The following is a 15,003-nucleotide window of genomic DNA, read 5'->3' as shown; positions in this document are numbered from 1 at the left end:
CATTTGGTGGAAGTTATTCCTGCTAAAGGAGGTTCTACCAGTTATTAAATACAAAGGTTCACATACTTTTTCCAGCCTGAACTGTGAAAGATTAAACAATGAGTTCAATAAAACATGAGAAGTACAAATATTTGTATTCTTAGTAGTTTAGGCAGATTATGTTTGTCGATTAGAAGAATACTCATAAAATGTAATCAAACTAATGCAGAAAACCAGGTAAATGCAAGGGGTTCTGGTCTCCCTGATATATGGTTGATTATAAGTTGATCCCTGAGACCAGAACTGTACACAGGGCTGGTGCAGTCTCATAGGGCATGATAGGTTTGGGCTACAATCCTGCTATAACACTTACAGTTGCAAGAAAAAGTTTGTGAACCCCTTGCAATTAACTGGTTTTCTGCATTAATTTGACTACATGTTATGAGTATTCTTCTAATCGACAAACATAATCTGCCTAAACTAATAATACAAACATTTGTACTTTTCATGTTTTATTGAACTCACTGTTTAATCTTTCACAGGCCAGGCTGGAAAAAGTAAGTGAACCCTTGTATTTAATAACTGGTAGGAATAACTGGTATTCTCTGCAATAAAAGAGGCAGAGCAAAAGTTCATCAAATTTATCACTAATTGTAGGGTGTTACTCAAGTAGATAGGCCTACCTGTACACCAAAGATAGATTACAAAAGCACAATTATACAGCAGTACAAGAGGACTGATTACCCCAATATTAACTGTCATACTCTCACATGGACTGACAGGCAGAGAAAATGAAAGTATCAGTTTCAGAATAAGGTTTCTTATGTTTAAGACAGTTGAAGATTTTTTCCTTCGAAGTGTTATGACCTTTTGGAATGCTCTATTACAAAATGCTGCAGGAGCAGGGTCATTGTACATATTCAATGCCGAGATGGACAGACAAATGCATGATCAAGTAGCATGGGAAGACACTGAGAAATTTGCACATGATCAACTTATAATCAACCGTGATTTTATGAAGTAGTAAACATAACACAGATGTTTACTGTGGTATCAAGAACTCAAAAATTAAGTTCAAAGAAATCAAATGAAACCTACACTAATTGGAGTTAGTTCACACTCAAAAAAAGATGTCATCCCCAGAACATACAGCCCCTCAAAGCATTCCAAATTGAGCTATCTCCAGCAAATTCAGCAATACCTTTCCTCCAATACAAAGTGAGAAAGCTCAGTGATAAATGCAGTGATCAGTTCCATTCCTAATCTCTCATCTAACAAAGCACTGTATGCCAGCATGCTGCAAGACCGTCAATATTCCATTTTAGACTTATACAGTACAGGTTTCCCCCGTTATCCGAACGTACAGCGTTCCTATGAAACCGTTCATAAGCCGAAATGGCGTAAAGCGAAGAAGCAATTACCCATTAATTTATATGGGAAAATTTTTTGAGCATTCCCAGACCCAAAAAATAACCTACCAAATCATACCAAATAACACAAAACCTAAAATAACACTAAAATATAGTAAAAGCAGGAATGATATGATAAATACACAGCCTATATAAAGTAGAAATAATGTATGTACAGTGTAATTTCACTTAACAGAATCGGGAAGTTTGAGCCAAAATCAATTTGTTGAAAAAAATCAGCACGTACACACATGTGCACGTCACGCATGCACACACACCTGCCCGCGCAAGGCTTCATGGTCATGGTAGTCTTTCTAGGGGTAAACACAAGTTTAAAGCAAGCGTCTTTTTTTGTAAAAGCGAAAATCCTCTTTTGGTTAACGAAAATAGGTCTTTCGTAAAAGCGAAATGTCATAAAGGAACGTTCGGAAAGCTGGGGACACCTGTACATGAAAAACAACATTCAGTGACAGACAATAGCTATATAGAATGAGATGTAACGCCTGTGACCCCAACTGACTCCTGTTGCCTAGGGTGAATAGCCACCGACCCCACCAAACAGTGCAAATGCTTTGGTGCGGATACGGTGTGAGGCACCCAAATATCAGCCACGACACAAATATCAAACAACATACAAAGTACGAGTACAGAAATATACTTTATAGTAGTTATTGGTGATGGGTTAGTAGAAACAACTAAACGAAAAGGCACCACATAAGTAACTTATCAGTTTTGTGCACACGGGATCCAGAGCGATAGAGCAGTGAAAGAAGTGCATGGAGTAAAGCCAGATCTAACATATAGAGAGGCTTTGAGGAAAGAGAAGCAGAATAAAGGGTGTAAAAGTAGGAAGGTAGAAGAGTTAAAGTGCAGGTACTTCAATGCAAGAAGCATCAGGAACAAAGGAGATGAACTGAGAGCTTGGATACATACATGGAATTATGATGTAATGGCCAATACAGAGACTTGGCTGGCACCAGGGCAGGAATGGATTCTCAATATTCCTGGATTTCAGTGCTTTAAAAGGGATAGAGAGGGGGGGAAGGGGAGGAGGGGAAGGGGAGGAGGGGAAGGGGAGGAGGGGAAGGGGAGGAGGGGAAGGGGAGGAGGGGAAGGGGAGGAGGGGAAGGGGAGGAGGGGAAGGGGAGGAGGGGAAGGGGAGGAGGGGTGGCATTGCTGGACAGGGGTACTATTACAGCTACAGAAAGGGTGGGTAATGTAGCAGGATCCTCTTTTGAGTCAGTATGGGTGGAAGTCAGGAACAGGAAGGGAGCAGTTACTCTATTGGGAGTATTCTATAGGCCCCCTCGTAGCAGCAGAGATACCGAAGAGCAGATTGGGAGGCAGATTTTGGAAAGGTGCAAAAATAACAGGGTCGTTATCAGGGGTGACTTCAACTTCCCTAATATTGATTGGCACCTGATTAGCCCCAAGGGTTTGGACGGGGCAGAGTTTGTTAAGTGTGTCCAGGATGGATTCCTGTCACAGTATGTTGACAGACCGACTAGGGGGAATGCCATGCTAGATCTAGTATTAGATAACGAACCGGGTCAGGTCACAGATCTCTCAGTGGGTGAACATCTGGGGGACAGTGACCACCACTCCCTGGCCTTCAGCATTATCACGGAAAAGGATAGAATCAGAGAGGACAGGAAAATTTTTTTATTGGGGAAGGGCAAATTATGAGGCTATAAGGCTAGAACTTGCGGGTGTGAAGTGGGATGATGCTTTTGCAGGGAAATGTACTATGGGCATGTGGTCGATGTTTAGAGACCTCTTGCAGGATGTTAGGGATAAAAATTTGTCCCGGTGAGGAAGATAAAGAATGGTAGGGTGAAGGAACCATGGCTGACAAGTGAGGTGGAAAATCTAGTCAGGTGGAAGAAGGCAGCATACATGAGGTTTAGGAAGCAGGGATCAGATGGGTCTATTGAGGAATATAGGGAAGCAAGAAAGGAGCTTAAGAAGGGGCTGAGAAGAGCAAGGGGGCATGAGAAGGCCTTGGCAAGTAGGGTAAAGGAAAACCCCAAGGCATTCTTCAATTATGTGAAGAAAAAAAGGATGACAGGAGAGAAGGTAGGACCCATTAGAGATAAAGATGGGAGGATGTGCCTGGAGGCTGTGGAAGTGAGCGAGGTCCTCAATGAATACTTCTCTTCAGTATTCACCAATGAGAGGAAACCTGATGACGGTGAGGACAATATGAGTGAGGTTGATGTTCTGAAGCATGTTGAAATTAAGGGAGAGGAGGTGTTGGAGTTATTAAAATACATTAGGACGGATAAGTCCACGGGGCCTGACGGAATATTCCCCAGACTGCTCCACGAGGCGAGGGAAGAGATTGCTGAGGATCTTTATGTCCTCGTTGTCTACGGCAGCAGTCCCCAACCACCGGGCCGCGGACAGGTACCGGGCCGCAGAGCACGCGCTACCGGGCCGCAAGGAAACGATATGGTTTGGCGATATGAGTCAGCTGCACCTTTCCTCATTCCCTGTCACGCCCTGTTGAGCTTGAACGCACGTGAGGTCATTACCCACGTGATGTCATTACGCACGTGTCATCCATGTCAGCGCGGGAAGAAGATCAACTCCTCGAGCTTGCAAATGACGTTGGGCTGAAAAGTATGTTTGACATAACATCTCTACCGGCATTCTGGATCAAGGTGAAGGCTGAATATCCTGAGATAGCCACGGAAGCACTGAAAATGTTGCTTCCATTTCCAACGTATCTCTGCAATAAATGCAACCAAAACTAATTTGCAGAATAGACTGGACATAAAGAACCCCGTTCGAGTATCGCTGTCTCTCGTCACCCTTCGATAGGACCGTCTTGTTGCAGGAAAACAATGCCAAGGCTCCCACTGATTCAGCGATATTTGTGTGTTGCAATGATTTTATACGTTCATACAGGGAAAATATGTGCTGCGTGTTTAATATCCAAATGATACTTAAAATGTTATGATGCTATTGACTTATATAACTATACAACAATTACAGCACGGAAACAGGCCATCTCTGCCCTTCTAGTCCGTGCCGAACGCTACTCTCACCTAGTCCCACCGACCTGCACTCAACCCATAACCCTCCATTCCTTTCCTGTCCATATACCTGTCCAATTTTTCTTTAAATGATAATATCAAAGCTGCCTCTACCACTTCTACTGGAAGTTCGTTCAACATTTACTTCAAGCTCCCCGTCCTCCCCGATAATTGACTTATCACTATATTCATGCGAGGAAAATATGTGTTTAACATTAAATTCATTAGATAAACCCTTTTAGAAACGAAATTGAGTGTATTAGCTAATTATCATCTATATTCCGGTCGTGATTAACACCGCCCTCCCCTCCCCCGAACAGAATCGCCAAAAACGATCTGTAGAAAAAAATCGTACACGCATGCGCACTGATGCCCGCGCAAGGCTTCATGGTCATTGTAGTCTTTCTCGAGGTAAACCCAGCGTATTTGACTGATACTCTTGTCCGTTGGCAACCCTATCCCCGCCCCCCGGCGGCCGTTCCGCAAGAATATTGTCAATATTAAACCAGTCCGCTGTGCAAAAAAGGTTGGGGACCCCTGAATTAGAGTAATGTACATTGAATAGATTAAAAGTGGTGCAAATACAGAAATGATATGTATTAAAAAGTAAGGTGATGTTCATGGGTGCAATGTCCATTTAGGAATCAGATTGCAGAAGGGAAGGAGGTGTTCCTGAATCACTGAGTGTGTGCCTTCAGGCTTCTGTACCTCCTACCCGATGGCAAGAGCGAGAAAAGGGCATGCCCTGGGTGCTGGAGGTCCTTAATAATGGACTAGAATAGCCTCAGAATAGAGAAACACTCCTCTTTACAGGAGCAATTCCTTTAGCCAGAGGGTGGTGAATCTGTTGAATTCATTGGCACAGGCAGCTGTGGAGGCCTAGGCACTGGGTATATTTAAAGCGGAAGTTGATAGGTTCTTGATTAGTCAGGACACAGTCATGAAGCAGGCACCTCAGTGGATCTACTTTGTTAGGAATTTGATGAGACTTGATATTTCACCAAAGAGTCTCACAAATTTCTACTGGTTGCATCACAGAATGGTATGGAGCCTCCAATGCAGAGCCTGAGATTGCAAAAGATTGCAGAGGGCTGTGCACTCAGTCAGCTCCATCATTAACACAACCCTCAGAGTCAGAGGACATCTTGAAGAGGTGGTACCTCAAGAAGGTGAGATCCATTATGAAGGACTCTCACCATCCAGGACATGCCCTCTATGAGGGAGGAGGTAAAGGAGTCTGAAGACCCACAATCAATGATTTAGGAACAGCTTCTTCTCCTCTGCCATCTGGGTTGAATAGCTCTTATAAAGAGCCAACATTTGTACGATGCTTAAATGGTCACTTTTTATATACACTGTTCATGTATAATCTAGAAAGAAACATCTACAGCTTGGCAGAAAAGTTGTGTAAAAAGTAAATAGTAAAAATCACTGTTGGAAAAGAAACTGAAAGGAGAAATACAGGGAACAAGACTTGTAAAAAGGAAAAGTTACTCTAAAAGGATACTAGACAATGGGGTGACCCGTTGGGGCACCCTATGAGAGAAGGGTAGTGCAATCTGATGTGACCAGAATGAACATTAAATTTTCCTGAATGCTATTGGTATGGCTTTGCTTTGGAAACTGAAGTAGAAAACCTCAGTTTATTAAAGAAGAACGACGCGTAGCAAAGCAAATATAGCTCCTCCTCATTTAATGAAGGACACTTTTGATGGCATCATTTCTGGTTTATCTGCCACCCTTGTGCCTCTCGTTGTCATTCTGGAGACATGCAGTTCTTTCATCCCCCGTCTCTTCACCTCTTCTGCTGTTTGTTGTTTGTCCCTGATCCTGGAGACGTGCATGCCTCTCCAACTCTGTCTCTTCTTCTCTCATCTTTTTCTGTCCTGACTCTTTAATCCTGGAGTCGTGCAGCCCTGGCCTCATCCGATTCTTGTTCTCTCCCTCTCCTTGCCGCTTCCCGACGACATTTGGCGTCATCTCTTGACCATAATGTCCCCCTTCCCTTTCCACACGGCATAATTAGGCTGACCATTTTTTGTTTACACTAATGCTGGATAGAAGACATGAAGCACTAACACCAAAGGATGCTGATTATTATTGATGACGTGGTTGGCGCTCTCCTAAATGGACGTGATATAGTCACCACTGTCTTTTGACTGCAGCAAAGGGTTTTATGGGTGTCTCGAAGTAGATCATTACAATAAGATTTAATTATCTCTTATTGATGGGTGGCAGTTAGATCTGTCCCAATCCTGCACATTAGCAGAAGGTGACCCCTCGAAATAGAGCTGCTCTGCCCTTTAGCTCCGGTAGGTGTCGCTGCTGAGGCTGGCCGTGCGCATGCGTCGGGCTGTCGCGCCCCGATTTCCATGATGGCGGTTCATCTCTTGGGTGAAGGCGAGCCTGTTGATTTTTGCAAATGAGCAATTTTATACGACTATATAACCCCGAAATTTGCCTGCATTCTGTAAGTTAGCGCATTTTAAATTTACTTAGCCAAAAAAAAAGTGCCGCTGTGATGCACCGTTTGCGCTAATTAAGTCACAAACAGACAGGGCATGAGAGTTTTAATAGTATATAGATACCAAAACTAGGGTGCTAAAGGGAAACAAGAGCAAATACAAAACTAAACAGAAACCTCATGAGAAAAGCAGCAAAATGATAATCGCTATATTCACATCTCAGCACAATCAATTCCAGCTTTGTAAATTTTAGACCAAGCAGTTACTTAATCGACTTTAAAACTGGAATGGACCCAATAAACTGTTGCAACAAACAGAAAGAACTTTCCCCTTACTTATCGGCTTCTGATTTTCTGCGGCTCTCTCTAATAGGTTTGCCTTGGCAAGAATTTTCTTATTTATCAATCAGACATTCAGACTTTCCAGCTCCATTCCAAAATATAAATAATTTATACTGATACTTAGAGATCTAGGTAAGTTCTGCACTGCTGATGTACTGTCCACTGGATGAAATGCATACCCAAGTTGAAAAGGAAACATTGCTGTCCATATCATAACTCCATTTACTTCCACTCAAAGTGCCTTCCGCAATTATTCGTCAACGTTGGTTCCAGATCTGGAAGGTAAAGCTTGTCAGCTACCTGATTGGTTTTGTATTCTGAAACATTTTTCAGCCATACAATCCTTTGAAATTATTCTCCTTGAACTCTGATTCCTGTACATTCTCAACTTACATTGCACGCCAACGGGTCAGGGTGCTGGTTCTGCCCACTGCTCCGCAACATTTACTCAGCTCTGCGCTGAACTGAGGCTGTAGCCTGCTCTAGCTCCAGTGATGCCTGGCTTCATGCCTTTAGTAAAACTTCAGCTCGGAATACTCTATGCTTTTATTGTTTGCATAGCTTGTGTTTTTTCTCTCTCTGTGCTTTGGGTGTTTGACAGTCTTTTTTTTAAATGGGTTCTTTTGTGTTTCTTTATTTTGTGGCTGCCTGTAAGGAGATGAATCTCAAGGTTGTATAAGATATACAAACTCTGACAGTAAATGTATCTTGAACATTTTTTGTGGACTGTGATGACCAGAACTCCAGCGATCAAATATTTAAGGATCACAGCAAGGTGACAGTAAATACATTGCTCCCATTGGTTAGTGATGAGCCCAAGCTCATGATAAATGAAAAAGGAAAATTTAGCTAAACCTCTTTCGCAGAGAATATGAAATTATCTGCCAAAATACAAGTAAGGAATTGTTTGAAATAAATATGAAGGGTAGCTTTTAGTAAGTACAATGGGAATTGGGTGACTGCTATACAGAATTAAAAATCTGACTACTCGTTTGAGACTGAGGGACATGAGCATGTATACAGGTCTGGCCAGCACTGGGATGAGAAAACTAAAACCTCAGACTTCCTCTGTACATCAACCTACTGAAATAACAACAGTGGAGCAAATATCTTTACTGCATACTTGAAGTTTCTGCTACAACACCAGGCAGAACGTATACAAACAACGGCTGAGGATGGGATTCTCTAGCCTAAAGCATTTATGGTGATGGTCAAATTCAATGAGAAAAATTTACAAGTTCTCCGGCTCAGGACATATTCAAACTGCTTACAGCTGGGTTAGATTTTAATGAACTGATGAATTCAGAGTACAGAGTAATCAGGCAACTACTGTTTCTTGTTAAGTACAAAATGCAAGGAGTCTATACACTCTTCCCGTGGAACACATACGTTTTCCCTGGGAGCTGGGGTTCCTCCCACAGTCCAAAGATGTACTGAGTAGGTTCATTGATCATTGCAAACTCGGTTAGAGTTAATAGAGTTTGTCAGGGGTTGCTGGGGCTGCGTGGTTTCAAGGGCCTACTCTGCACTGTATCATTAAATACATAAAATCTAATTTATATTGTACCTTTCACATCACACTGGGATTGCACAGTGAAGCCACATCCACCAGCATATGCCCCGTTATTTACCATAGAACTAATTAAGAATGAAGATAAACCTATGACATTGAAACTTGCGTATTACAGCTTTACAAATAATGTAAATATAAGCATGTTTACAAACAGCAACAGCAAATTCTCCGACTTCAGGTAAATTACTTTGTTTCTATATCAGAACTGGGTTTTTTTTTGCTTATTCTATTTGTATTGTCTGCCAGGCAGTTATGTCCCTCAATTTTGTCATTAGCAACACATTACAGACAAAAAAATAATCTAAACACGAGAAATTCCGCAGATGCTGGAAATCCAAAGCAACGTACACAAAATGCTGGAAGAACTCAGCAGGTCAGGCAGCATCTATGGAAATGAATGAACAGTTGACATTTCCTCAGGACTGGAAAGGAAGGGGTAGATGCCAGAATAAATCTCTCATATTCCCTATGTTCCACTCATCCCTCCCCGACTGAATACTAGTACTTTCTTATTTCCAGTTTTAACAAAGCTCATTTTCTCTTCCCACAAACTTGATCAGCATTTCCAACATTTTCTGGTTTTATTTCAAGAACAGTGAGATAACAGTGATGCCCTCCTGCCATCTGGCAAAAGGCACCGAAGCATTCGGGCTCTCACGACCAGACTATGTAACTATTTCTTCCCCCAAGCCATCAGACTCCTCAATACCCAGAGCCTAGACTGACACCAACCTACTGCCCTCCACTGTGCCTATTGTCTTGTTTATTATTTATTGTAATCCCTGCACTGCTTTTTTTAGATTATGAGAACACTCGGTCCTCTTTTATTGTAATTTAGAAATGCATACATGCATTAAGAAATGATACAATGTTTCTCCGGAGTGATATCACAGAAAACAGGACAAACCAAAGACTAACACTGACAAAACCACATAATTATAACATATAGTTACAGCAGTGCAAAGCAATACCATAATTTGATGAAGAACAAACCATGGGAACGGTAAATAAAGTCTCAAAAGTCCCCGAGTCGATCGACTCCCAAGTCCCCGATAGCAGGCAGCAAAAGGGAGAAACTCCCTGCCATAAACCTCCAGGCACCGTCAACTTGCTGATGCCTTGGAAGCAGCCGACCACAGCTGACACTGAGTCCATCCGTCCGAAAACTTCGAGCTTCCAACCAGCTTCCCCAATACAGCCTCCCGAGCGCCTTCGACCTCGCCCCAGCCACTGAAACAAGCAAAGCCGAGGATTTGGGGCCTTCTGCTCCGGAGATTCCGGTTTTCACACAGTAGCAGCGGCAGCGAAGTGGGCATTTCAGAAGTTTTCCAGATGTTCCTCCGTACTCTCACGTCTGTCTCCATCAAATCAGAATTGAGCACGGTCCCCTACTTGACAGATAATAGACATCACCACCAAAGGGGCCATGCGCGCTGCCATCTTCTCCTCCTCTTTATGCACTTTATGCAGTCCTGGTAGGTCTGTAGCCTAGTGTAGTTTTTGTATTGTTTCATGTAGCACCATTGTCCTGAAAAACGTCTCATTTTTACTGTGTACTGTACCAGCAGTTATGGTCAAAATGACAATAAAAAGCAACTTGACAATGTATATTAAATTCTCAACATAAATATTGATTTGTTAAAAGATAGCACAAGATGAAGATACATTCTTTGTGTTTAATGTACTAAATCATTACTCTGAATAACAACTTGTTGAATTCAACTATAAAAAAATTAAATCAAACATATTTTCTACATTCTACCATCACACCCTCCCTTGAAATACCTGTAGCTGAGATATCTTGCAATATTTCTTTTAAAATACCACCAACTCACCAAACCTGTAAACTTCACCAGAGGCAGGCAGACTAACTACACAGGAATCTGGCACAAATTTCACAGCTGGATAACCACACCCTCCCTTTAAACAGCTTAAAAAAACTTGCAATATATTCAATGAAATATGTTATCACCAAACCTGTAAACTTGACCAGAGGCAGACTGACCATATAGAAATTCAGTACAATTCCTCCAGTTCTGTGTAATCCTCCATTCTCTCAGAACTTTTGACTCAAAGCAACTCTTGAGACAGTTTCCCAAACATGGTTAAAATGTACACAACATCAGGTTATCAGGGCATCTTACTAGAATGCAGTGCAATTAAGCGCTGGGCATATCAAATTAATTGTGCCCCCCAGAATTAAGTCTTACAGCCAACTCTCTCTCCAGTGTTGTGATAAAAATGCAACGATATTAAGTCGTTCTCTGTAGTTGTTTGAATTTCTGCATATATCGTAGAACAGTACAGCAGAGGCCTCTCAGCCCACATTTGCTGAAGCAATTGAACTAATGACATCTAATGCTTTCTGCTGCAGGTAGTCTATATTCCTCCACTCTCCGCATATTCATGCATTTAACAGCTATTAAACGCCCCTATTGTATCTGCCTCAACCACCACGCCTGGCAACGCATTCCAGGCATCCACTAGTCTGAGTAAAATAAAATTTACCACACACAACTCATTGAATTTTCCCCCTCTCACCTTAAACATGTATCCTCTAGTATTAGACATTTCTATGTTGGGAAAAATATACCAACTATCTACATCTTTACATAGATATATCCTCTTATATCCTAAGTGTTTTACTTTAATGTGACATTTCAAACATTCATAAATGTTTTCCTCCAGTCCCCAGCTTTATCTTCACCCTAGATATGCAACAGAAGACCAAGAAAAACTAATGAAATTGACTAAATTATCAGTCATGAAAACAGTAATAGCAACACAAAAACAATTTTAACATTACTGTAACAGAGTTGAAGCCATAACTTGATCTCTCCCCATAATTCTGTCTGACTTCTGAATATCTCCAATACTTTGCTTTAATTTCAGATGTACAAACACAGAGGTTTGTTTTTAATTCCAAGTACATATAGTACAACAAACAATCTGCTGAACGAATTCGGCAAGGGTGTATGTGTAAACTGTAGAGATTTCGGGCTGAAATCCCACATTAGGGTACTGAAAACCAGTGACCATCAACTGGCTGGAATATTCAAGGGCATCTTCAACCTCTCACTGCTGCAGTCCAAGACTCCCACCCGCTTCAAAAAGGGCATCATTCCCGTATTCAGGAAGGACAGGACGAGCTACCTCAATGACTATTGCCCAGTACCACTCATAGCTATAGCAATGAAGTGCTTCCGGAGGTAGATCATGGCTAAAATTAACTCTTGCCCGAGCAGGACCTGGACCCGGTGCAATTCGCCCTCCGCCACAATAGATGCAATCTCACTGGCCCTTCACTCTGCTTTGCAATACCTTGACAACCGCACTTGCTATTGTGCAAGTGATTCTGATTTAGACCCAAAATATCGACATGTCCTTTCCTGCACACTCCGCCACAGACTGCTTGCTGCACGACCTGCGGAGATCCTGCAGCAGATTCCGGCGTCGGTATCAATATAAGCAATCTTAACAACCGCCACATTAACCAAAGCAACAGAATCAGTTCTAACAAGTACAGCGATTGTGGCAATCAGTTCAGAGTTTTACAGCGTCTTCCGCGAACTTTGCTCGCTCCTGCGGAAGTTGTGCAGGTTGCCTGGGCGCTGCAGCGCCCTGATTGAGAATACCAGCCGCTAACCGGGGGTCAGCCCGGGGGGAGGGGAGTACAGCAGCCTTCGACCCCACCCACCTCACCTTACTGAACACCTCCAGGTCGTCGTCATCCTCCTCGTCGTCGGCGAAGCCCAGCACGCCCTTGGAAAGTGAGTGCGGAGCCAACCGAGGGACTTTGTCACTGGCCGTGCCGCCTTCCATCGTCCCGACTGCCGGGGGAACGGGGGAGAAAGGCGCCCAAACTCCCGTTCGGAGTCCCCTCCTGCGCAGGCGCAGACCGGCTGCCACTCCACCGGAAGTGACGTCTCCCCTACCAAAAAGACGGAGGGCAGATTGAAGGAGCAACCTGGCTGCATGCTACACGCATGCGCACCTCTTCTTCCTCTGCCCAGATGTTAGTTGAGAAGTGGGTATGGAGGATGTCTTCGTGATTCGTTACGGGGCAACTCCAATCACGGTGCATAGTTCTTAAAAAAATGTACAGGAGCAAAACCAAATAACAAAATCAGGTTGTTCAGATTCAGATTAATTTATTCATTACATGTACTTAGAAATCGTTCATTTAAATGGTGGTCATTGGAACCCAAATGTCCAAAGTGAATAAAATGTTGCAAGCATTTAGTTCACCCCCATGCAATTAGAGTTATAAAGTTACGTGGTAGTACAATCACTGAAGTCAAGAAAGACACTCTCCTCAACGGTTGTCTGTTGGTGGCTGTAGAGGTCGATTCAGGATCCATATATCCTGGGCCAGTGTGTGGACACAAGAAGTAAGCTGTGGCTGTGGTTAGTGTTTGGACCTTTTGGTTGCTCAGGCTGTACTTTCATAGCCAGTGCTTGCTCTCTGCAACACACAGTGGAGGTCACCCGCAGCACAGCTCCCTCTTGAACAGGTTTGCCCAGGCAATTCGCCTACCGGAGCAACAGGTCAACGGCAGATGCCATCTACCTGGCCCTACATTCCTCCTTAGAAGACCTGGAGAATAACAACGCATATGTAAGTTTCCTTTTCATTGACTACAGGTCTGCCTTTAATACCATCATTCCAAATAAACTAATTCCTAAGCTCCGGATCTCAGATCTGCAGCTCGATCTTCAGCTTCCTCACAGACTGGAGCCAGGCAGTAAAAATAGGGAACAAGCTCTCCTCTACAATCACTCTGAGCACCGGTACCCCACAAGGCTGTGTACTCAGCCCCCTGCTGTACTCACTGTACACCCATGATTGTGTAGCCAAGTTTCCATCGAACTCAATATATAAGTTAGCTGATGACACAACAATTGTAGGCCGTATCTCGGGTAATGATGGGTTTGAGTACAAAGAGGAAATTAAGAACCTGGTGGCATGGTGCGAAGACAATAACCTATCCCTCAATGTCAGCAAGATGAAGGAATTGGTTGTGGACTTCAAAAGGAGTAGCGGACCGCACCACCCAATTTACATCGGTGGTGCGCAAGTGAAACAGGTCAAAAGCTTTAAGTTCCTTGGGGCCAATATCACAATTGACCTGACTTGGTCCAACCAAGCAGAGTCCACTGCCAACAAGGCCCACCAGCGCCTTTACTTTCTGAGAAAGCTAAAGTTTGGCCTGTCTCCTAAAACCCTCACTAATTTTTATAGCTGCACCATAGAAAGCATTCTTCTAGGGTGCATCACAACCTGGTATGGAAGTTGTCCTGTCCAAGACCGGAAGAAGCTGCAGAAAATCGTGAACACAGCGCAGCACATCACACAAACCAATCTTCCATCCTTGGACTCACTTTACACCGCACGCTGTCGGAGCAGTGCTGCCAGGATAATCAAAGACACGACCCACCCAGCCAACACACATTTCATCCCTCTTCCCTCCGGGAGAAGGTTCAGGAGCTTGAAGAGTCATATGGCCAGATTTAGGAACAGCTTCTTTCCAACTGTGATAAGACTGCTGAACGGATCCTGACCCGGATCTGGGCCGTACCCTCCAAATATCTGGACCTGCCTCTCGGTTTTTTTTTGCACTACCTTACTTTCCCTTTTCTATTTTCTATTTATGATTTATAATTTAAATTTTTAATATTTACTATTGATTTGTAATCCAGGGAGTGCAAAGCGCAGAATCAAATATCGCTGTGATGATTGTAAGCTCTAGTATCAATTTTTTGGCAACAATAAAGTAAAGTAAGGGTTTTCTCCAGGCGCATCTATTGAGTACAATGTCTTCCCAGTCTTTAGATGTAATATTGAACTTCTTCAACTGATTTTGATATTATCATTGTAGCATTTCTTTGGCTCACCAGAGGCTTGCTGACCTTCTTTCAACTGGGAGTAAAAGGATCTGTTTGGGGAGACATGAGTTAGGCATCAAAATGACATGATCTATCCATTGGAGTTGGCTGGTTGGGCGATGGCTTATATAGGGCATGTGACTTCTTGACATTCAGAATAAGAGCCAGGAGCCTATATACCTTGGCAAAAGCATTCAGGATACATTGGAAGTCTTCTTCAGACCTATTATGCAGGATAACACCTTACAGTTACACAGCACAAAAACAGACCCTTTGGTCCAACTCATCCATGCTGACCAAGGTGCCTTTATG

At 43.0% G+C, this 15,003-nt stretch overlaps 1 protein-coding gene across 1 annotated transcript in view; it reads right to left on the bottom strand.

The window, feature by feature from the left end:
* The window catches only part of snx7 (sorting nexin 7), a 74,699-nt gene extending 61,975 nt beyond the window's left edge, over positions 1-12,724 (bottom strand). Inside the window, exon 1 of the mRNA XM_072273511.1 lies at positions 12,508-12,724. Within this exon, the coding sequence (XP_072129612.1) occupies positions 12,508-12,627 (120 nt within the window). The 5' untranslated portion in view covers positions 12,628-12,724. The remainder of the gene's footprint in view (positions 1-12,507) is intronic.
* Positions 12,725-15,003: the final 2,279 nt, after the last annotated feature.

The sequence above is a fragment of the Mobula birostris genome, chromosome 12 (assembly GCF_030028105.1).
Source record: "Mobula birostris isolate sMobBir1 chromosome 12, sMobBir1.hap1, whole genome shotgun sequence".
NCBI classification, from domain to species: domain Eukaryota; kingdom Metazoa; phylum Chordata; class Chondrichthyes; order Myliobatiformes; family Myliobatidae; genus Mobula; species Mobula birostris.
This window is presented reverse-complemented; position numbering and strand designations above follow the sequence as displayed.